The sequence below is a fragment of the Carcharodon carcharias genome, chromosome 15 (assembly GCF_017639515.1).
Source record: "Carcharodon carcharias isolate sCarCar2 chromosome 15, sCarCar2.pri, whole genome shotgun sequence".
Taxonomy (NCBI): Eukaryota; Metazoa; Chordata; class Chondrichthyes; order Lamniformes; family Lamnidae; genus Carcharodon; species Carcharodon carcharias.
The window spans coordinates 6,517,794-6,543,126 of NC_054481.1; the positions used below are offsets into that span (position 1 = coordinate 6,517,794).

The following is a 25,333-nucleotide window of genomic DNA, read 5'->3' on the forward strand; positions in this document are numbered from 1 at the left end:
CAAGGCAACAAGTCACCACCACAATGGAATCATGAAGCTAACTAATACAGCTTCTTCCCAGCATTTCAACCGAAGTCTGGGACTCAGCAGCGCGGGGAGGATGGGGATAAAAAACAAGTTATATTTTCAATCCCCACTGCTGTGCACATTTATATTTCAAACAACAAGTTCAAGGTTCCTATGAAAATTGATATTGAGAAGGAGTTCACCTAATTGGTCACATCAAAATGACATTGTGCCAGGTACTGTCTAGAAAACTTAATAAAGTGTGTTCTGGAAGCATTGGACCAACATTGCACAAGAGAATCAGTATACCGCAAAAGGGCATTTGCAGGACTACCAAATGTAAAGGGAACAACAAGTTACACTTCATGAGAAGTGTGTTGATTGGTAGAGGCATTGCCATGGAGAATGCACCAGTTAACTGATGACTGACAGTTAACTGCTGAGTTTTGTTTAAATTCAACCTGCCAAGGTTTGCCAACCAACTTCTCATGAAGTATAAATGGTTTTTCCCTTTACATTTGGCATTCTTGCAAACGTGCTGAGTGCAAGATGATAAAGCTTCGACATGTGTCTTTTTTCAGTGATACGCAAGTTCAGTGCTACCAAACAACTATTTGTATTCCACAATAATTGCTATTTTAACATTAAATCCAATTAAGTCACTACAACTGCTTTCCCCATTTTCAGAAATATAATAACTTGTACCCAATAATCCTACTAATTACATCAGATCACTCACATACCTTATTGCAATCATTAGATTAGATCTGCTGTGGGATTACTCACTGCTACTTTCAAACCTACATTGGTGTTCATTACCTACTACGGTGTCCAAGTATTCTGAATACAGCGGATGGATAGAATTAGGAATAGAGACAGGTGATATGTCTCACTTACTGAAGTAGTAGATCATGGGATATGGTAAAGTTACTATATTACTGAAATGTAAATTTGTAACCTATCCACTTTACAAAGACTTTCTTCACTTGCCAATAAGTCCTATTGTCAGTTACTTACATTGGTGCCCTACTTCCTACAGAGGATTTACCGTGTATGCTCAAGATACAACTCTGTTAATGCATTGTTCCCTTCACACTTTCCCTAAAATTCTTCTGTCCCCACACCATAATTTCAGGGTTGTAGAAAAATTATTTAAAAATTTCTTCACATTCCAGTGGCCGAGGCAGGTATATATTGCAGTTGGAAGTGCTCTTTCCTCCCCCACCATTGTGGCAGATTCAATTGGTGCATGACTAATTCCACCACAACATCTTCAGTGCCGTATCAGACATCTCATTAACATTCCGTGCAAAACGTCAATGCCTTGTAACTAAAATTCTTATTCTAATACTGGTGCTCAAACTTTAACTATATATCAAAAGAGAAAATATTTTGTATTTTTCCCCACACTCCGCCCCCCCATCTCAGAGCAAATGATCTGTGCAGGGTAGATTTAGGTGTACAGACTGTTGGACAATTAAAATACGCCACTGTAAAGTATACTTATAAAAGGTTGCACTTCACGACAAGGAAAACTTCACTTCAGTTTCACACATTAGATGAGCTCATTTCTTCACTCTTACCGCTTCCTTAACACACCAAGCCACAAATCTATAAATATAAAATACAGGCTCTAATACAGTAATAAAGTTAATAAAATTTCAAGTGTTACAAGACAGCAATTCACTATGTTCACTAGATCATAATGCACTTGTGTAGGTTCTAACAGGCATCCAGGCTCGTATATTGTATCCCATTTATTTGAAATTTGCTACCAACAGCAAGATTCTAGTGTTAATACATTGCTGCTGCTACTATTAAGTGTCGGAGGGAAGGAGTGGAGGAACACCAGTGCAACAACTTGAATTTACATACACCATCTTTAATGTAGTCAAACTTCCAAAGGTGTTCCACAGGAATGATCAAACAAAAATGTGATTGTTACACAAGGAGGCATTAGGACAGGTGGTTTCTCAAGCCCACCTCTCAATAGCAGTATCTCTGAAGCAAGCACCAAAACAGAACACCAGAGTCAAACGTTGGCATGCTGAGTAGTTGAAGTGTTCCCGATGGCCTCTTACACAAGCAACAAACTCATTTTAATACAGCTGGTCCATATGGATTATTCCCAGCCATTGGAAAGTTAGTAGCACAAAAGTAAATTGTTGCAAATCGCATGCATCATTGTTTTATGGTCATTATGGCTGCTGTAAGATCTTGTTACAAATTTTAGCACTAGGACTGGAGCAGCCAATAGAGGATCATTTCAATAGTAGCCTTGAATTTAAAAAAAGTGATCCATTAGACTTGAGTGAACTTAGTTGTGTATGGAACACTGGTGAACTGCCGTAGTTTACATTTCATTTAATAACAGAAACACACCCCAGTGCATATAACTTCAAAAAGAAAGATAATCAATGTCAAAGAGAGGTCAGAATTCTATATATGCTGGATAATTTCTATGCCCCCATCCTGCAATCGAGAGTGATTATAAATTCAATGGCAAAGGTAGATCAGGTGGCGGGTTACAAAATATGCCTTAATGCAAAAATGTTCGCGGGACCAATGTTGGCCTCCAAATTAGCTCTTCATCTTTTTTTTTAAAGAAGTCTCCATTTCCTGAAGGCAGTAATTCAAACTGGGTAAAGTTTCATGGGTGCTGTCAGACCTTCAGCCCCTTACTGATAGCCGTTCAGAAAACAATACCAACAGCTATTCAGAACGAGGCCAACATGAGCAAGCTCACTCAAGTTATTACTGTTATTCCTCAGACATATACGAGACAAAAAAGGTAGAAATTAGGATCTGGGATTAAGTTTCCCCTTCTGACTTTACTTATGCTAGTCCAAATAAACAACTGCTATCCATGGGCAAAATTAAACTAACTCAGCACAGAATATAACTCAAATGTGTTCCTTTCCTAATCTACTTTGTCACACCAGATGATGCACCTACACATTAATGCGCCTGCCAAGTACTTCCACAAAAAATTGAATCATTAAATAAAACAGATTAAAAGTGCATTCATACTCAATCTAAGGCATCAGTTAAACTCAAACTAGGTTTTACATCAAGTACTGTATATTCTAATCTAATGTTGCTCCAGCGCATTCTTCCACAATAGCCTTTCACCTCTGTTGTTGTTTGGACATACTCCCCCCCTTCCATTTAGTGATCATTCAAATTATAGCAATATCACTAAGCATATGCAACACATTACAGCCAATAAGCAACAGGAAAAAACACAAGTATTGTGCAATGCTGCACAAGTAATTCTCTCCATTTCATCACCTCATGCTGTTCTCACTAGCATCTCACAAATTGCTACTGATAATGCATCGTAGAGTTAATATAATTCAAGATACCTTCCCAGATATAAGCCAAAGAGGCATTCTGCAGTTATTATAATCTGCTTTCCATTGTTCAAGTAAACATATGAAAGCATTGTACACCCCTCAGTATGTTACTACATTCCTAGTTGCAACAGTTATAGTATTGGATTTCTTCCAGATGCCTAAAGCAAATTAACTCTTTTCGCAGCTCTAGCCAAAACTTCACTTATTCTATTCCAAATATAAAACTCTCCCCACTTACTCACACTTAGAAAACTTGAACTCCGCCCCCCTGTAAAAAAACTGAAGAGCACAAACATGCTCCCAGCTGACTGCAGAGCAGATTCTAACAATGGATCCCCTGTTTCTGCAACCACTTGTTTGCACTCAGTCTTTAGAAAGAATGAAAGCCTCCATGCCCTGCTTTAGAAAAGGATACTCTTTAAGCTGACCAATTAATTAACCAAAAGTTTGAACATTTACTGCAAAGTGCCTTTCAGCAGTGGTAATATTTGGGAAAAAGAACACCTCATGAGACACAGAATAAAACTACGCAAATACATATTTAAAATATATTTAAATGTTCAGCAATAACTATTACAATAGACAAGGCAGAAAGCCAGTTAACTTGCTGAAATCATAAATTTAATTTGAAAAAGCTTCTCAATTCTAAATAATTAACTGAAGAAGTCTAATACAGTGACAAAATGAGGGCAGACTCATTCACAAATCTGTTCTGCTTTTGCCATCATTAATGATCTGAACTAGTGCCAAATTACCACCACCATAAAATTATCCCACCAGAGGTGGATTTTGTGCCAGTGTTGAATGGGCAGCCTGCCCATATAAACTGACTATAATCCTAGCTGGCTAAATTGAATGCATTTCTGATGCCATAATCCCTTTCCCTGCCCACACAATACCACCACTGTGCAGGTTTTAAAAAATAAAACTCAAGGTGACCAGGCTGGAAAATTCTATTGCACAATTCAAGACGTTGAGTGAAGAGTTTTCTACAAACATAAAGAGGGTCTACTGCCTAGGTAATTATCCCCCAAATTAATACAAAATAGAATATTGGCATAGAGGACCACTAAATATTCCAAAGCAATAAAAGTTTCATACCATCAGCAGCTAATAAACAGATCTGAAGCAAACAACAAAATTAACCCTTAGATGTTGCTCTTGTTTACAATGAAGGCCTCCTTCAGTAGTGGATGTATGCTGCACCTTGGTACTAGCATGGCAAATCGCCATGCACTACTTGCACCTTAAGTGTAGTGGAAGAACCAGTAGACCAACTACTTAAGCAGATTAGAGTAAACTTTACTCAACTTCTGGTCAAGTTATACCTTAACTTTAAAAACTTGATACAGACACCAAGCCCCCACCCCTCCCACTCCCACAAGGTGTTCCATTTATCAGTACAAAGACCCTTCCCTTTACAATAAGTATCACAACTGCATAACAAAAAAGAAACAGGTACTTCAACAAAAGACTGCAATATGTAGTTATATAGCGTTTCTCACCAACGTACCTTAAACAACTCTAGTTCCATCCGGAGACGATTGTTGTCTGATAGCAGATCTCTATTTCTGTTTTCAGCATGCTCAAGCTGAGTCTCCAGTTCCGCTTCTAGCTCTCGACTTCCTTCCTGGAACTCAATTAACTCTTCCCGAGTGTTCTGTGCACTAATAAATAGAGGTTGAAAAAAAAATTGGGGAAACATTACGCAATTTTATTTTAACATTTTTCTTAAGACGTTTCTGCTTATGGCTCCTAGTTTTGGACTTTCCCACAAATACAAGCTAACCACTAATAAATCCAATAGGGAATTCAGGGGAAACTTATTTGCCCAGAATAACTACAGTGTGGAACTCATTACCACATGGAGAAATTGAGACAAATTGCATCGATGACTTTAAAATGGGAATCTAGATAAAAATGCAATGGAGAAGAGCAGAAAAATATGAAGATAGGGTTGAATGAAGTAATGTGGGAGGCGGCTAGTTTGGATCATAAACACAAGCACAGACCATTAAGGCCTGTTTCTGGGCTGTAAAATTCTATGTAAAAAAAAAATCTCATTTGCAAAGTCAGTACTTAATCATTTATACAATAAGTTGAAAGTCTCATTTAATTGCAGAAAACAAATGAAGGATGTTACTTCTGTGCTAATGTGATCCAGGACTTATACAGATCTCAAATTCTATATATTTGGGCACCCGTTTATAGCTTTACATAATTAAAGTTTTCTATTTGCAAATATTCACAAAAACAATATCTTGTTCTACTAAGTGTATCCTTGTTCAGTACCTACCAGTCCTGGTATTTTAGGGCAAGCTCTTTCCAATAAGCAATTTCCTCTTCAACAGAATTGAAAGCCATTGTTTCCAAATCATCCATTGCAACAACTCCAAATTTGCTGTCTACATTCAAAGAGAAGCAGGTGTATATTATAGACGATTAGAACACAGTAAAAGTATTTGCCTGTAAAACACAAACAAACAGTCATGTGAGAAACCAATATATTTTCTAGTTCTCAAAGCCTAGCATGGACCTTTTTTTAAAAATTCGTTCATGGGATGTGGGCATCACTGGCTAGGCCAGCATTTATTGCCCATCCCCAACTGCCCTTGTTCAGAGGGCATTTAAGAGTCAACTACATTGCAGTGGGTCTGGAGTCACATGTAGGCCAGACCAGGTAAGGGTGGCAGTTTTCCTTCCTTAAAAAGGACATTGGTGAACCAGATGGGTTTTTACAACAATCATTTCATGGTTATCATCAAACTTTTAATTCCAGATTGTTTTTTATTATTTAATTCAAATTTCACCATCTGCCCTGGTGGGATTTGAACCCGGGTCCCCAGAGCATTACCCCGGGTCTCTAGATTACTAACCCTTCCCCATTCCTTACCACATTCACGTGATGCACATCTATTATGCTGGCATCAAACAGAATGGACAAACACAAAAGAGCTAACATATTGTAGCACGTTTCCTTTTTTTAAAAAAAATACTTAAAGGTCTAAGTCCGAGCACAACTGCAGTAATTTGATCACTAGCAAGTTCTACCCAAGATTTCTCTCCTTTACATTCATAACTAAAGAGTGTTAAAAAGGTACAATGCATTGAAAGGATGAGGTGACATCTTAAGCCACAAGTATGAAGCAATGCTTAAAACTCATCTTTATAATCATGCACTGGAATATTTCAAAATGAAACATCAGTTTATCTTGCTTCCTTTGAAAGTGCAAAAAGTAGAAAATTTCAAGCTATTCCACCAGACTATCATTTTCAACGTGAACAACATGCACAAGCATTTCCATAATTGTGTGCGATACAATGAGAAATATTTAACATGTTACCAGTACATTTGTCACTGTACCCAAAACTTGATAGTGCAAGGGGAGGTTGAATTTGAAGTTGTTAAATTGCAGGACATCATTCCTCAAAAAGTAATTAACTTTTTGGGTGGCGGAATTGGGACAACAGGCAGGATTGTTAGTTAATATTTAGGTTTAATTTTTTAGTGGGCAACTTTTATCAAGATATTAGAACTGAATGTAATTAAGGACAAGTATCATCCTCCAAATGTTGCTGTGTTGATCAAATCAAATCAAAAATAGACCAACTGCTTTAAATATTGCCTACTTGTAATTATTGGTTAATACAATCACGTAAATGGAACATTAGTGTATTAGCGCATTGTGTTCTCCTTTAATAGAGAATAGTAAAAAAAAAATGCTCTTCTCATCCCCAAGTAAACAATATTTTATGATATGCAGCTCTCTATCAATGCTTTTTTCTGGTCTTCTCTTCCGATTCTTATTTGGGTATGGTTTCAAAAATACCACAGCCAAGTGTGGAATCATGAGAAACTGGACAGTAAATGTCATCCAGCTATTTAACAAAGAGAGCATCAGAGTCAATTCCAATCCAGGTCTCGGCCACCATCCAGACCTTCCAGCAAGATCATTCATTTGCAATCACAAGCAATTGCTCTAGCCAAGGAGCACTGAGGTCAATGTGGCTCACCAGCATCAACAGAGTACAGACCAGGAATCAAATATGGCACCTTATGTCATTTCGGCTCAATACTGCACCTTTACAATTATGACTGCACAAATTTTCAGAATACATATTGAAAAACTTTGAAGAGACTCTCTCAGACGTGTATACTTAAAAGGCCTTAATTAATTAGCAGCTCTTGAAAAGAAATCTCAACTTTTTTTTGTTGGAAGGTCACAGAATCAAGGAAGCCGACTGATTGATGACTAAACTGGTGAGTCAACAGCTGACAAAGCTCAAGGCTGCTGACCACGAGATGAGCATAGAGATGACATCAAAATGAGGGGAAAATAAATCTATTTTAAATGCTGCAATGATGACGAATCCAACAATTTTCAAAAAGGTTGAGATGCTGATGGGACCATCTATTTATCTTTTTTTCTGGGGGGGTGCAAGGAGAGAAAAGAGGGTAGGGGGGGTGGGGCAAAGAGAAAAAAAAACACATGGGAAACAAAACAAAAGGAACACTTGACTCGTGGTGCAATCCAACGTATGACCGAAAGCTTGATCAAAAACAGATTTTGGGCTGCTGAAGGTTCTTCAAAAGCCTGGGATGGGGGGTACAATGTATAAAAGGAACAAAGGACACAGAAGAGGAACAAGGCTGGAGGTTGACCAAAGGGAGAACGACTGGATTGCTCTGCAGAGCACTAGCATGGACTTAATAGGCCAAATGGCATCCTTCTGTGTCTTAATTATTCTATAAACAGAAGAAACTGGAGAGGGTCAAAATAGATGAGCAAAAATAGCAGCAATGGGCAAGCAGTACAAAATATGATCAGCCAAATTTTGAATAAATTGGGGTTTATGAAGATAAGAGGATATTGGAAGTAGTTAGTCCAAATGTGATGTCAGCACGGATAAGGGTTTCAAATGGCTGTGCATGATGTTACAGAGGTACAAATCACCTAGGTTAACGTGCATTTAGGTGTGAATTTAACCAAGACTCCATAGGTTGGTTCAGTAAAAAGTGTCAGGAGGGGTGATTTTTTTTTTTTATTAACTGTATGTGGGCTTCGCTGGCTGGTCCAGCATTTATTGCCCATCCCTAGCTGCCCTTCAAAAGGTGGTGGTGAGCTGCCTTCTTGAACCTCAACAGTCCGTGTGATGCAGGTACACCCACAGTGCTGTTAGGGAGGAAGTTCCATGATTTTGACCCAGCGACAGTGAAGGAATGGTGATATATTTACAAGTCAGGATGGTGAGTGGCTTGGAGGGGAACTTCCAGATGATGATGTTCTTCTAAGTGGTAGCGGTCGTGGGTTTGGAAGGTGCTGTCTGAGGAGCCTTGCTGAATTCCTGCAGCGCATCTAGTAGATGTTACCCACTGCTGCTACTGTGCATTGGTGGTGGAACGAGTTTGTAGATGTGTTACCAATCAAGCAGATTGCTTTGTCCGGGACGATGTCCAGTTTCCTCAGTGTTGTGGGAGCTGCACTCATCCAGGCAAGTGGGGAGTATCCCATCACATTCCTGACTTGCGCCTTGTAGATGATGGACAGGCTTTGGGGAAATCAGGTGGTGAGTTACTCGTCACATGATTCCAAGCCTCTGACGGGCTCTTGTAGCCACAGTATTTATATGGCTAGTCCAGTTCAGTTTCTGATCAATGGTACCTCCCCACCAAGGATGTTGATAGCGGGGGATTCAGTGATGGTAATGCCATTGAACATCAAGAGGCAATGGTTAGATTCTCTATTGTTGGATATGGTCATTGCCTGGCACTTGTGTGGTGTGCGACTTGTCAGCCCAAGCCTAGGTATTGTCGCGGTCTTCCTGCATTTTGACATGTACTGCTTCAGTAGCTGAGGAGTCACGAATGGTGCTGAACATTGTGCAATCATCAGCGAACATTCCCACTTCTGACCTTATGATGGAAGGAAGGTCATTGATGAAGATGGTTGGGCCAAGGACACGACCTTAAGGAACTCCTGCGACGACGTCCTGGAGCTGAGATGACTGACCTCCAACAACCACAACCATCTTCCTTTGTGCTAGGTATGACCCCAACCAGCAGAGAGTTTTCCTCCCCAATTCCCACTGTCTCCAGTTTTGTTTGAGCTACTTGATGCCATGCTCGGTAAAATGCAGCCTTGATGTCAAGAGCAGTCACTCTCACCTCAGGAGTTCAGCTCTTTTGTCCATGTTTGAACCAAGGCTGTAATGAGGTCAGGGGCTGAGTGGCCCTGACAGAACCCAAAATGGACGTCAGTGAGAAGGCTATTGCTAAGCAACTGCCACTTGATAGCACTGTTGGTGACCCCTGCCATTACTTCACTGACGATCGAGAGTAGACTGATGGGGGTGGTAATTGGCCGAGTTGGATCTGTCCTGCTTTTCTGGACAATTTTCCACATAGCTGAGTAGATGCCAGTGTTGTAGCTGCACTGGAACAGCTTGGCTAGGAGTACGGCAAGTTCTGGAGCACAAGTCTTCAGTACTATTGCCGGAATATTGTCAAAGCCCATAGACTTTGCACTATCCAGTGCCTTCAACTGTTTCTTGATATCATGTGGAGTGAATCGAATTGGCACAGGAACAGAGTTGATAGAACAGGTCAAAAACCTCAGGCTTGTCAACACTTAACTGAAAAAAATAGTTCTCTCATCAATCACTTGGATACAAGAGTTGGTTACAAGATAAGCCTGGACATGATCACCTTAAACCCAGGCATCATCACCCCAAACATGGAAGCTGCGCTCTTGGATGATGCTGCCAAGAGACAATGTGTAGATGGTGACAAGGTGGGGTCCAAAGATTGATCCCTGTGGGACAAGGTCAGAAGTCACTGCTGGAGGTAAACTGGCTGCATTTAAGGTGGGGACAGTGGCATCCCTCACCACTGTCATCCATGCAAAAGCTTGGTGGGAATAAGGGTAGTGAAGCAGTTGAGCATGGTCACAACTGCAGGTGAATTAATAGGTGGAGTGCTGTCAGAGAATTTGCTGAGATTTTGAGTGAACTTCTGAGGGAGTTGATAATTTTGCCAAGAGTGGATGACATGATAGAGGAAGTTAGGTTAATATGTATAGTGAGTCAGTCCAGGAAATAAAGACAAACTTCACTATGATCAAGACCTCAGACGAGGAGGACATGAGAGCTTCATGGATCTAATCTGATGTGTGATTAAAATTAAGGATAGAGAAATCAGAGAGTAAGGGAGCTTTTAAGCATAGGATTAAGTCACCATTTTGAATGTAGAAGCCAAGGGAGATCTGAAGTGGAATCAGCATTGGCACGTGAGCGGATAGTGCTCAAATGAGGAATTTAAATGAGTTTAAGTAGGCTAACAAAATACACAATACTACAATCCTTCAATGTGGTCTGTGGCATTTACTGCTCCCAATACTGTCTCCTCTACATTGGGGAGACCAAACACAGACTGGGTGACCGCTTTGCTGAACACCTTCGGTCTGTCCACAAGCATGATCCAGATCTTCCTGTCGCTTGTCATTTCAACACTTCACCCTGCTCTCATGTCTACATGTCCATCCTTGGACTGTTACAATGTTCCAGTGAAGTCCAACGCCAACTGCAGGAACAGCCCCTCATCTTCTGATTAGGCACTTTACAGCCTTCTGGAGTTAACATTAAGTTCCAACAACTTCAGACCATGAATTCTCTCCTCTATCTTCAGCCCCTTTTTTTTTTAACAATTTATTTTCTTTTTTTTTCTACTTAATTTTATTCTTCATTATTTTTCCCTTTTTTAAATCTCCCCATTATTATATCATTTTCTATCCATTTTTCCCCAACCACTGCCCTCTCCCCAGCCCACCCCCAAAAGGGCCATCTGTTACTTGTTCCAAGTTGTTCTTTCATAGAGTGCTGACCCTTGTTCTGCTATTAACACATTCTGCTTTCTTACCTTAGTGCCACTATCAGCACCTTCTTTACCATTAACACTCCTTTTGTCTTTTTGTCCATGACATCTTTGTCAATCTTTCCTTAACCTCCACCTATCGCTGGTCTTCTATCCAGCTTCACCTGCCCCGCCCATCCCCCCCCCCCCCTCCCCCCCTAAACAGTATAAATTTCATCACATTGCTACTTCTTTCTAGCTCTGAAGAAGGGTCATACAGACTCAAAATGTTAACTGTTTCCACCAGTGCTGTCAGACCTGCTATGTTTTTCCAGCATTTTCTGATCATGAATATGTTGCTTTCCAGCTTGGCAAGCCAAAAAAAAAATCAATTTGTTATCTTGCAGGCATCAGTCTGTTTATCCGTATATCTACAATCTTTCATTACCCTTTGTGGGTTGCTGCATATCTACATCCATCCCACTGACTGACAACTAAAATATTTGCAGTTTTTCTTTTATAGAATCAGTTTGGTACATTGAAATATTGCAATGTTATTTTGCACTTAAGACCTTTAGCAATGTCCCCATCACTAGGATCTGATTTGAGAAACAATAAAAGTGTTTTCACTTATTACACATAAATAAGTTACTTAATGCGCTTCAAGCTAAAGTTGCTGGTAAACAACCCTTCAAATTATCCATGAAACTGTACAATAACAAATAAATAGCTATGTGGCCTTTCAAAACTAATATTCAAAGCTTTAAATTTTAATACATTTCCAAGTGGCCAACATAATATATATGAATTCCATTTCAATGGGCACCCCCAAATGCTGACATAGGAAAGAGGAGGAGGCCATTCAGCCCATCGAGCCTGCTGTGCCATTGCGAGCTTAGGGCTAATCTGATTGTGGCCTTCGCCCTACTTTCCGGCCGGTTCCCCATAACCCCTGACAATCAAAAGCCTGTCCAACTCGACCTGGGATACATTGAGTGACCCAACCTCCACTGCTCTCTCTGGGGAAGAGAACTCCAATGTCTGAGGGCCCCGCAAGAGAGAGGGAAAAAAAAAATCCTCATCTCCGTCTTAAATAAGAGACGAATTAGATTTAAACTTTAGCCCCTTAGGTGCAGATACCTCCAGGAGGGGAGGGGAGGGGAGGGGAGGGGGAGGGAGGGGGAATTCCTCTCAGCACCTCCCCTGTCAGATGCCCTGAAAGCAAATCTGTTTTGCAGCAAGGCCGAGGTGATCCCTTCGGCTAAATTTCTACACACGTCAAAAAAATAAGCACGAGCCTGGCCCCATCAATGAGGAGCCCAAGAATTGCAGCAGAACGAATACAGCAAAAGCCGGAAAGTATAACGGAGACGTGGCAAATTCCAGACCTGGCTTCCAGGGAGTTCACTCTCCCAACGGGAAAAGATGGGATCGGGGGGGGGGGGGGGGAGGGGGCCGGGAACCGCCCTGGTGGGCGGGGTGGGAGGGTAACGGCCGGGCCCCGGTGGGTGGGGGAAGGGGTTAACGGCCGGGCCCCGGTGGTTGGAGGGGGGGTTAACGGCCGGGCCCCGGTGGATGGTGGGGGGGGGAGGGGTTAACGGCCGGGCCCCGGTGGGGGGGGGAGGGGTTAACGGCCGGGCCCCGGTGGGGGGGGGAGGGGTTAACGGCCGGGCCCCGGTGGGTGGGTGGGTTAACGGCCGGGCCCCGGTGGGTGGGGGGAGGGGTTAACGGCCGGGCCCCGGTGGGTGGGGGGAGGGGTTAACGGCCGGGCCCCGGTGGGTGGTGGGGGGAGGGGTTAACGGCCGGGCCCCGGTGGGTGGTGGGGGGAGGGGTTAACGGCCGGGCCCCGGTGGGTGGTGGGGGGAGGGGTTAACGGCCGGGCCCCGGTGGGTGGTGGGGGGGTGGGTTAACGGCCGGGCCCCGGTGGGTGGTGGGGGGGTGGGTTAACGGCCGGGCCCCGGTGGGTGGTGGGGGGAGGGGTTAACGGCCGGGCCCCGGTGGGTGGGGGGAGGGGGTGGGGAGGGGCGGGCTCCAGTACCTCAGACCCGCTGCAGAGCGGGGAGGGGGAGGGGGAGGGGGAAGAGGCCCGGTGCCGGCAGCCGCCAGGCGGAGGCCTTGGGTAGGTCAGGGCGGCGGCCACAGGAAACTGGCTGGGCCGCTGCCGCCATCAGGAGCCCGCGAGCGGTGGATGTTCCTTACCTGTCATGGCCGGATCCCCGCCCGCTACCGCCGCTCGGTCTCTCCTTGTTCTCTCTATCCGCCTCGATCCCTCCGCCTCTCGAGCTCTCCGGTTGCTCTTTAAATCCAAACCATCACAGTCCGGACACTCTGCACCCCCATTGGTCAGCATCTCACAAGCGCCTCTCCTGATTCGCCAAAGAGCAGCCAATCATGGCGCGGGATGACGTCACGCATTGTCCGGATTCCCCTGCAGTCAAGGATCAGCCGCACGTCACGCACTGTCTCAATTCACCCCCACACTGTCTCCTCAATTCACTCAGACACTGTCCCAATTCACCCCCACACTGTCTCCTCAATTCACTCAGACACTGTCCCAATTCACCCCCACACTGTCTCCTCAATTCACCCAGATACTGTCTCCCCAATTCACCCAGACACTGCCTCAATTCACCCAGACACTGTCTCCCCAATTCACCCCCACACTGTCTCCCCAATTCACCCAGACACTGTCCCAATTCACCCAGACACTGTCTCCTCAATTCACCCAGACACTGTCCCAATTCACCCCCACACTGTCTCCTCAATTCACTCAGACACTGTCCCAATTCACCCCCACACTGTCTCCTCAATTCACCCAGACACTGTCCCAATTCACCCCCACACTGTCTCCTCAATTCACTCAGACACTGTCCCAATTCACCCCCACACTGTCTCCTCAATTCACCCAGATACTGTCTCCCCAATTCACCCAGACACTGCCTCAATTCACCCAGACACTGTCTCCCCAATTCACCCCCACACTGTCTCCCCAATTCACCCAGACACTGTCCCAATTCACCCAGACACTGTCTCCTCAATTCACCCAGACACTGTCCCAATTCACCCCCACACTGTCTCCTCAATTCACTCAGACACTGTCCCAATTCACCCCCACACTGTCTCCTCAATTCACCCAGACACTGTCCCAATTCACTCCCACACTGTCCCAATTCACCCGCACACTGTCTCCCCAATTCACCCCCATACTGTCTCAATTCACCCAGACACTGTCTCAATTCACCCAGACACTGCCTCAATTCACCCACTGTCTCAATTCACCCAGACACTGTCCCAATTCACCCCCATACTGTCTCCCCAATTCACCCAGACACTGCCTCAATTCACCCAGACACTGTCTCCCCAATTCACCCAGACACTGTCTCCCCAATTCACCCAGACACTGCCTCAATTCACCCCCACACTGTCTCCCCAATTCACCCAGACACTGCCTAAATTCACCTGCACACTGTCTCAATTCACCCAGACACTGTCTCAAATCACGCAGACACTGTCCCAATTCACCCCCACACTCTCTCAAATCACCCAGACACTGTCCCAATTCACCCCCACACTCTCTCAATTCACCCAGACACTGTCTCAATTCACCCAGACACTGCCTCAATTCACCCACTGTCTCAATTCACCCAGACACTGTCCCAATTCACCCCCACACTGCCTCAATTCACCCAAACACTGCCTCCTTTCACCCCCACACTGTCTCAATTCACCCACTGCCTCAATTCACCCCGACACTGTCTCAATTCACCCCCACACAGTCTCAATTCACCCCCACACTGTCTCAATTCACCCAGACACTGCCTCAATTCACCACCATACTGTCTCAATTCACCCAGACACGGTCTCAATTCACCCCCACACTGTCTCAATTCACCCAGACACTGTCTCAATTCACCCCCACACTGTGTCCCCAATCCATTCAGACACTGTCTCAATTCACCTAGGCACTGTCTCCCCAATTCACCCAGACACTGCCTCAATTCATCCAGACACTGCCTCAAATTCACCCAGACACTGTCTCCCTAATTCACCCACACACTGGCTCCCTCAATTCACCCACAGTCTGCCTCAATTCACCCACACACTGTCTCCCTCAATTCATCCAGACACCGTCTCTATTGATTCACACACCGTCTGCCTCTATTCACCTACACATTGATCATAGGATGGCTCACCCAGAGCTGAGAGCAGTATCATTGTCTTCCATTAGCTTTCACCCTGTCACTGCTGTCAGCTTATTTTCTTCCATTAGCTAAGTCACTGTCCAAGGCCTTTCAGCCATGGGACATTGAGGGGCTGGAAACTGTGCAAAACCCCTTGGGCTGTGTGTTTGACATGTAACGAAGATTGTAAATATTAACTTTTTAAAAATTTATTCTTTCATTGGATGTGGTTATTCTGGATAGACCAGCATTTATCGCCTATCCCTAATTGCCCTTGAGAAGGTGGTGGTGGTGAGCTGCTTTCTTGAACCGCTGCAGTCCATATGCTTTAGGTACCCCGCAGCGCTGTTAGGGAGGGAGTTCCAGGATGTTGACCCAGTGACAGTGAAGGAATGGTGATATCAGTCAGGATGGTGAGTGGCTTGGAGGAGAAATTGCTACTGGTGGTGCATCTGCTGCCCTTGTCCTTCTAGGTGATAGGTGCTAGTTGGTCACTGGTTTGGAAGATGCCGTTGAAGGAGCCTTGGTGAGTTACTGCAGTGCATCTTGTAGATGGTACACACTGCTGCTACTGTGCGTCAGTGGTGGAGGGAGTGAATGTTGAAGGTTTCAATCAAGCAGGCTGCTTTGTCTTGGATGGTGTCGTGCTTCTTAAGTGTTGTTGGGGCTGCAGCCATCCAGGCAAGTGGAGGGAATTCTATCACACTCCTGACTTGAGCTTTGTAGATGGTGGACAGGCTTTGGGAAGTCAGAAAATGAGTTACTTGCCACTGAATTCCCAGCCTCTAACCTTCTCCTCTAGCCACACAAGTAATATTGAAACATAAGACTTAGAAGCAGGAGAACGCCATTCAGCCCCTCGAGCCTGCTCCACCATTCAATAAGATCATGGCTGATCTGGATGTAGTTTCAACTCCATTTTTCTGTCTGCACCCTGATAACCCTTGACTCCTTTATCTGTCAGAAATCTGTCTAACTCTGCCCCGAATAAATTCAATAACCTAGCCTCTACTGCCAGATCCAGTTCAGTTTCTAGTCAATAGTAACATCCTGGATGTTGATAGTGGGGGATTCAGTGATGGTAATGCCATTAAACATCAAGGGTTGACGGTTAGATTCTGTCTTCTGGGGAAGGTTTGCCTGGACTTGTGTGGCATGAATTTTACTTGCCACTTATCAGCCAAAAACCTGAATGTTGTCCAGGTTTTGCTGCATATGGACATGGACTTCAGAGTATCTGAGGAGTCACAAATGGTGCTGAACTTTGTGCAATCATCAATGAACATCCCCACTTCTGATTTTTATGATGAAGGGAAGATCATTGATGAAGCAACTGGAGGTGGTTGGGCCTAGGACACTATCCTGAGGAACTCCTGCAGAGATGTCCTGGGACTGAAATGATGAACTTACAACAACCACAACCATCTCCTTTGTCTAAAGTATCTCTCCAACCAGTGGAGAGAGCTTCCCCCCCAATTCCCATTAATGTATTTGGAAACATAATGAGTAACATACAGCATTGGAGGATACTGATTTGGTTTTGCACTTTATGCAATGTCAACTTTGATAGGTCCTGTAACATACTTTTATAAATTTTATGAATAAAGTATATTTTTGGGGAAAGAAAGTATATCCTTGGAGGGAATAATCTTTATCATGCAACCTTTGATGCAGAATCCCATCACTGAAATATTGACTTTTTAAAAAAATTTGTCTTTAAGAGGCTGTGCATTTCTAACATTGCTTCTTTCCAAAAAAAAATCTGTCATTCCTTTTTCTTCTCTACGTGTGTCGTATCTGCAAGCATTTCAATGCAGTTCGGTCAGTGGCACAAACTCAGAGGGCCTCTGCCTTTCCACAACATGTCAACAAGTTTTCATGCAACACTGACGATGTTCTTCACATTGTTTCCACGCAATGCCACTCAATCATTACATGTCAGTTCATTTCCATGCAGTGCTGCCAATCTCATTTGATCAAAGCGTGTCCATGCTTTTCCAGTCACTGCAGTCAATGTCACTCAAGGTTTTGAATACATTTTCTATACAGTGTAGTCAGGGCCATTCAGTGTTGCCTCAATTCATTTCTATGCCGTGCAGTCAATGCCCTCCAGTGTTTCCATGCGACGCAAGGCCACTTAGTCAAGATATCCTTCTGTAAGTAACAAGATAGATATGGATAAAGAAAGCCATTCAGTTCATTTTAGCTCATCCATCCAGAATGCCCTGTAATGCTTTTATCATAGCATCCAACTGTTTCTTAAACCATTCTACACTTCCACATTATCCAGAGATTAGTCCAACATTTTCTTTTTGCTATTTTGAACCTGTGGCCTCCTGTTGTGATTTAATTAGAAGCAAACTTTAAACTTATCCTTCAGTATATCTCCAGCCAGGATGTCATATTGCAAATCAATTCATCTCCACTTGAGTTACTCTGTATAAGTCAATCCCCATCAAACACACATTGTAAGTTAATAATAATTTCCATCCAGTACCTTTAACAATTAGCATATGTTTTCAGCCCTTGTTTTATCTGAGTAAATAAGGAGTGAATCATCTTATATTTTAAAAAGCCAGGCTGTGAGAAACCATGTTAATGTTAGTAATTATGTTAGTAATGTAATCAAAACAGACCAACATAACAGAATAAAGATTTTAAATTTCATGTTGTTCAACTGAAGTACCCAGAAGTTTTAGGCACTGCCATTCATGTTAATTCTGCGGGTGTACATGATATATTCAGAAACATCATTGCTTTTCTGAGCAGGTAACAACGGATATTACAAATCATTATGGGAAAATTCTGATTTTTTTATTACCTAGATGCAATGGGCATTTTAAATTGTTGGAGTTTTTGCTAATGTCCATTGGTTTTTGCTGTTATTCTGGCAGAAGGCTGATTCCCATCCATGTTTGTGAATTGGTGGCTGTGTCAATATTGTTCACAGCTATTTTGTTGGTTAAAATACAACGATATAACACTCTTTACTGAAGTAATTTTTACTGTGACTATATGCATGAAAAGTGTATATTCAAGAGACAGACGAATTGCATTTAAAACACCAATATAGTTCAAAAATTGCAATTAAGCAGTGTACTGGGGAGCCCCACCCATAATACAAGGACCCATATGGGAGACTGATAACAAAGGTAAGAGCCCATGGGATCCAAGCCAATTTGGCAAATTGGATCCAGAATTGGCGGAAACAGAGAGTGATGATTGAGGGGTGGTTTTGTGGCTGGATGCCTGTGCCCAGTGGGGTTCCACAGGGATCCGTGTTGGGTCCCTTGCTGTTTTTGGTATATATAAATGATTTAGACTTGAATGTGGGATGGTTGATCAGTAAGTTCACCGATGACATGAAAATTGGTTGGGTGGTAAATAGTGAGGAGGAAAGCCACGGACTACAGGAGGATATAGACGGGCTGATCAGGTGGGCTGATCAGTGGCAAATGGAGTATAATCCAGATAAGTGTGAGGTGATGTACTTGGGCAGGACAAACAAGGCACGGGAATACATGATGAATGGTAGGACCCTGAGAAGTACCGAGGATCAGAGGGACCTTGGTGTGCATGTCCACTGGTCCCTTAAGGTAGTGGGACAGGTAGATAAGGTGGTTAAGAAGGCATATGCGATACTTGCCTTTATTAGCCAAGGCATAGAATAAAAGAGCAGGAAGGTTAAGCTGGAACTGTATAAAACGTTGGTTAGGCCACAGCTAGAATATTGCATGCAGTTCTGGAATCTACATTATAGGAAGGATGTGATTGCACTGGAGAGAGTGCAGGGGAGATTTACCAGGATATTGCCTGGACTGGAGTGTTTTAGTTATGAGGAGAGATTGGACAGACTGGGGTTATTTTCCCTGGAGCAGAGGAGATTGAGGGAGGACATAATTGAGGTGTATAAAATTATGAAGGGCATAGATAGGGTAGACAAGAAGGAACTTTTCCCCTTGGTAGAGGGATAAAGAACCAGAGGGCATAGATTTAAGGTAAGGGTCAGGAGATTTAGAGGGGATATGAGGAAGAATTTTTTCACCCAGAGGGTAGTGGGAATCTGGAACTCACTGCCTGAGAGGGTGGTAGAGACAGAAAGCCTCATAAGATTTAAGAAGTATTTGGATATGCACTTGCGATGCCATGACATACAAGGCTATGGGCCTAGTGCTGGAAAATGGGATTAGAATAATTAGGTAATTGTTTGACTGGCACAGACTCGATGGGCCGAAGGGCCTTTTTCTGTGCTCCGTAACTCTACAGAAACACACAAGAATAGAGTAAGAATTTGCATTCATATAGCAATTTTAATATGGGAAAACATCACCAGGTGCTACACAGAGGCATAATTAGACAAAAATACACACTGAACCAAAGAAAGAGATGTTAGGAGGGAGACAAAAAGCTTATTCTAAGGGGTGGGCTATAGGGAGGAGTGAGGTGAAAAGACAGAGAGTGTCAGGGATGAAATTCCAATGCATAGGGCTTAAAACATCTGATGGCACAACTACCAAAGCTGGATTGAAGATAATGGAGATGCCCAAGAGGTCAGAGTTAGAGCAACACAGAGCTGCAGTGTTGGAGGAGAGTATTGAGAGAGGGAGGAGAGAGGCATGAAAGGATTTGAACAGGAGACCGAGAATTTTAAATTGCTTTCATTGTGGGAGGGTGTCCATTAGGCCAACAGGGCTGGAAGCAATGAGTAAGTTGGTAAATGATAGGAGAAGGGGAGAAAAGGTTTGGAAAGGCTGAACATTTAGAAGAATGGATAATCTGAGCCAATTCGGAAGAGGATTGGAACAGTTAAGTCCGGAGATGGCAAAAGCACCTGTGAGGATTTCAGTAGCAGATGTAATGTTATGGAGATAGAAATAGTTGTTCTTCATAATCTAGGTGACACAAGGTCAATTAGATCAGTTCTGAGTCAAGTAGCTCATGGAGATTGCAGACTGTCCCAGGCCATTGCTCCAGAAATTTCTCAGGGCAGTAACCTGGGCAAATTATCTTCAGTCATTTTATCAATGACATTCCTTCCATGAGAAGGTCAGAAGTGCCAAGTAAATGATCCATCTCGGCCTCCTCCAGAGGTCCCCAGCATCACAGATGTCAGTCTTCAGCCAATTCGATTCATTCCATGTGATATCAAGAAACGGCTGAAGGCACTGGATAATGCAAAGGCTATGGGCCCTGACAATATTCCAGCAATAGTACTGAAGACTTCTGCTCCGGAACTTGCTGCACACCTAGCCAAGCTGTTCCAGTACAGCTACAACACTGGCATCTACCCAACTATGTGGAAAATTGTCCAGGTATGTCCTGTACACAAAAAACAGGACAAATCCAACCTGGCCAATTACCATCAGTCTACTCTTGATCAAGAGTAAAGTGATGGAAGGGGTCATCAACAGTGCTATCAAGCGACATTTGCTTAGCAATAACCTGCTCACTGACAGTCAGTTTGGGTTCCGCCAGGGTCACTCAGCTTCTGATGTCATTAAAGCCTTTGTTCAAACATGGACGAAGAGCTGAACTCCAGAAGTGTGGTAAGAGTGACTGCCCTTGACATCAAGGCAGCATCTAATCGAATGTGACATCAAGGAGCCCTAGCAAAACCGGAGTCAATGGGATTCAGGGAGAAAACTCTCTGCTGGTTGGGGTCATACCTAGCACAAAGGAAGATCGTTGTGGTTGTTGGAGGTCAATCATCTCAGTTCAGGACATCACTGCAGCATTTCATCAGGGTAGAGTCCTAGGCCAAACCATCTTCAGCTGTTTCATCAATGACCTTCCTTCCATCACAAAGTCAGAAGTTGGGATGTTCGCTGATGCAACTGAGAACCAAGCAGAATACAGAAGGTTCAAAAGGGAGGTGAAAAAGCAAATAAGAGAAGCAAAGAGGGGTTATGAGAAAAGACTCGCAGCCAACATAAAAGGGAATCCATAAGTCTTCTATTGGCACACAAATTGTGAGAGGTGGCAAAATGAAGAGTAGGGTCAATTAGGGAACAAAAAGGGGTTGGCAGGGGGCATGGCTGAGGTGTTAAATGAATACTTTGCATCTGTCTTTACCAAGGAAGCAGATGCTACCCAGACCACGGTGACAGAGGAGGAAACTCTGTCAGTATAAGGGTTCAAAATTGATAAGGAGGAAGAGTTGGATAAACTGTCAGTACTTAAAGTTGACAAGGCACTGGGACCAGATGAGATGCATCCAAGGATATTGAAGGAAGTAAGAGAGGAAATTGCAGGGCACTGGCCATAATCTTTCAGTCTTCCCTTGACTCAGGGGAGGTGCCAGAGGACTGGAGAATTACAAACATTACATCCTTGTTCAAAACAAGATTGTAAGAATAAGTCCAGCAACTACAGACCAGTAAGTTTAACTTCCATGGCGGGGAATCTCCTTGAAACAATTTTTCGGGATAGAATTAATAGTTACATGGAAAAATGTGGGTTGATTAGGAAGAGCCAGCATGGATTTCTAAAGGGAAAACCGTGATTAACTAACTTGCTGGAGCTTTTTGAAGAGGTAACAGGCAGGGTTGTTGAGGGTAATGCTGTTGATATGGTGTACATGGACTTTCAAAAGGCATTCGATACAGTGCCACATAACAGATCTGTGAAAAAAGTTATAGCTTATGGAATAAAAGGGACAGTAGTAACGTGGGTACAAAATTAGCTGAGTAATGGTCAATGAATATTTTTCAGGCTGTTGGAAGGTTTGTAGTGGAGTTCCCCAGGGGTCAGTATTGGGACCCTGGCTTTTCCTGATATAGATCTTGGTGTGCAGGGAACAATTTCAAAGTTTGCGGATGATACAAAACTTGGAAGCATTGCAAACTGTGAGGACAACAGTGTAGAACTTCAAAAAGACACAGACAACTTGGTGGATTGGGCAGATAGGTGGCAGGTGAAGTTAAATGTGAAGAAGTGTGAGGTGATTCATTTTGGGAGGAAGAACATGGAGAGACAATATAAAATAAGGAGTACAATTCTTAAGGGTGTGCAGGAGCAGAGACACCTGGGTGTATATCTGTACAGATCATTGAAGGTGGCAGGATAGGTGGAGAGAGCAGTTAATAAAGCACACAGTTTCTTGGGCTTTATTAATAGGAGCATAGAGCAGGGAGGTTATGTTGAGCTTATATAAGAAACTGGTTAGACCTCAGCTGGAGTATTGTGTACAATTCTGGGTGCCACAATATAGGAAGGATATGAACGCATTGGAGACAGTGCAGAAGAGGTTTACAAGAATGGTTCCAGGGATGAGAAGCTTAAGCTTGAAGATTGAATGAAGAGATTGGGACTGTTCTCCTTGGAGAGGAAAAGGCTGAGAGGAGATTTGATAGAGGTATTCAAAATCTTGAGGGGGCTGAATAGAACAGATAGGGAGAAACTGTTCCTGCTCATATAAGGATCGAGAATGAGAGGGCACAGATTTAAAAGATTTTGCAAAAGAAGCAAACGTGACATGGGGAAAAACTTTTTCACGCAACGAGTCTGGAATGCACTGCCTGGAGTGTGGTGGAGGCAGGTTCAATCGAGGCATTCAAGAGGGCATTAGATGATTATTTGAATAGAAACAATGTACAGGGAAAAGGCAGGAGAATGGCTCTAAGTCATAATGCTCATTTGGAGAGCTGGTGAAGGAATGGGCCAAATGGCCTCCTTTTGTGCCTAACATTCTGTGATTGCACAATGTTCAGCACCATTTGCGACTCCTCAGATACTGAAGCAGTACATGTCCAAATGCAGGAAGACCTGGACAATATCCAGGCTTGGGCTGACAAGTGGCAAGTAACATTTGTGCCACAGAAGTGCCAGGCAATGACAATCTCCAACAAGAGAGAATCTAACTATCGGCCCTTGACATTAAATGGCAATACCATCACTGAATCCCCACTATCAACATCCTGGGGGTTACCATTGATCAAAAACTGAACTGGACTAGCCATATATATACTGTGGCTACAAGAGCAGGTCAGAGGCTAGGAATCCTGCGGCGAGTAACTCACCTCCTGACTCCCCAAAGCCTGTCCACCATCTACAAGGCACAAGTCCAGTGTGTGATGGAATACTCCCCACTCACCTGGATGAGTGCATCTCCAAAAACACTCAAGAAGCTTGACTCCAGGATAAAGCAGCCCGATTGATTGACACTCCTTCCACAAACATTCACTCCCCCCATCACTGATGGACAGTGGCAGTATGTGTACCATCTACAAGATGCACTGCAGAAATTTACCAAGGTTCATTAGGCAGCACCTTCCAAACCCATGACAGCTACCAGAAAGACAAGGGCAGCAGATAGATGGGAACACCACCACCTGGAATTTGCCCTCCAAGCCACTCACCATCCTGATTTGGAAATATATCGCCATTCCTTCACGGTTACTGGGTCAAAATCCTGGAACTCCCTCCATAACAGCACTGTGACTGCAACAGTTCAAGAAGGCTGTTCACCACCACCTTCTCAAGGGCAATTAGGGATGGGCAATAAATGCTGGCCTAGCCACTGATGCCCACATCCTGTAAATGAATAAAAAAACTGGGTCTGTTCAGTTCCATTCACGATTCCTCAGATAATAAAGCAGTCCATGCCACTGTACAATAATTCCTCAATAATGTCAAGGCTTGAGCCAATAAGTGGCACATAACCTGGGATTCACACAAATGGCTGGCATTGACCATCTCCACAAAAGAATGTCAAACCAACTTCCCTGATAATCAATGGGATTAGCATCTCCAAATTCCACACCATCGACATTCTGGGAGTCACCTTGACCAAAAACTCAACTGGGTCAGTCACATAAATGCTACTCCAACTAAAGAAAGTGAGAGGATGGATATTTTGTGGCAAATGGTTCACACAAAACATAAATCAAAAATTGTACTTGGAGCCATCCCATTCTGTGTGATTCAGGTATTCACTGCAGAAATTTGAAGAGCCATAGGGGGTCCACTTCAGGTTATGGTAACTTTATATATTGAACAATGTGTATTGTAATATAAATATATTAACTGCAGTTAATTCAAATCTGAAATATATTGTATTACAGGTCGCATTGGAAAGTGTTGGTGTAATTTGCTACGCTGCTACTGGGGCAGTGATGTGGTGAAAAGGATCGCCTGTCCATTCTAGAGGGGAGACAGTGACATAGTGGTAATGTCACTGGACCAGTGATTCAGAGACCCACCATGGTGGAATTTTAAAAATTCAATTAATAAATCTAGAATATAAAGCTAGTCTCAGTAATGGTGACCATGAAACTATCATCGATTGTTGTAAAAACCCATCTAGTTCACAAATGCCGGGGAAATCTGCCATCTTTACCTGGTCTGGCCTACATATGACTCCAGACCCACAGCAATTGACACAGTTGACTTTTGACTGTCCTCTGAAATGGCCTAGCAAGCCACTCTGTTCAAGGGCAATTAAGGATGGGCAACAGATGCTGACCTTGCCAGTGATGCCCAGATGCCATGAAAGAATGAAGAAAAACTTGTCCCATTATTAGATGAAAATTGGAAAAGTTATATAATGGGCAAGTGCCCAGGCAGCAAAGTTGAAGAAATGCCCAGTTGATTATAGGAATTTCCAGGTTTCCTTGATTTTTTTAATATATCATTCAAGTCACAATCCATCATATTATAAAGGTATTAAAATGACACAAGATAAACAGTCTGGATTGTGTGTGCTTGTAATGAGATGCAATCTACAACAGGAAAATTAATAAACCAACAGACCTTTCAGGAATGTTTTAGCTCCTCAGTGGTCTAGGGACCCTCAGCAGTTGCACTTTGAATTTGGAAACTTGCAAAGATGTGAAACATAATGAAATGTTATTTTCAAATTAGAGGTTGGGAGGGAGTATGTAAAAAGTATAAAGTGTCTAAGCATGCTTTCAAAAACTTTAGAAGTGAACAGAGTTAATCTT

General features: G+C 43.3%; 1 protein-coding gene across 4 annotated transcripts in view; it reads right to left on the reverse strand.

The window, feature by feature from the left end:
• The window catches only part of nde1 (nudE neurodevelopment protein 1), a 40,858-nt gene extending 27,277 nt beyond the window's left edge, over positions 1-13,581 (reverse strand). For 3 of the 4 annotated variants that reach the window (XM_041206646.1, XM_041206644.1, XM_041206647.1), the window contains exons 1-3: positions 13,411-13,581; positions 5,659-5,767; positions 4,876-5,029 (exon numbers count right to left, since the gene is read on the reverse strand). In XM_041206646.1, the coding sequence (XP_041062580.1) occupies positions 4,876-5,029; positions 5,659-5,767; positions 13,411-13,561 (414 nt within the window). In that variant the 5' untranslated portion in view covers positions 13,562-13,581. Of the gene's footprint in view, positions 1-4,875; positions 5,030-5,658; positions 5,829-12,599; positions 12,622-13,410 lie in introns of those variants that run through there. The other variant, XM_041206648.1, reaches the window with a different exon arrangement.
• Positions 13,582-25,333: the final 11,752 nt, after the last annotated feature.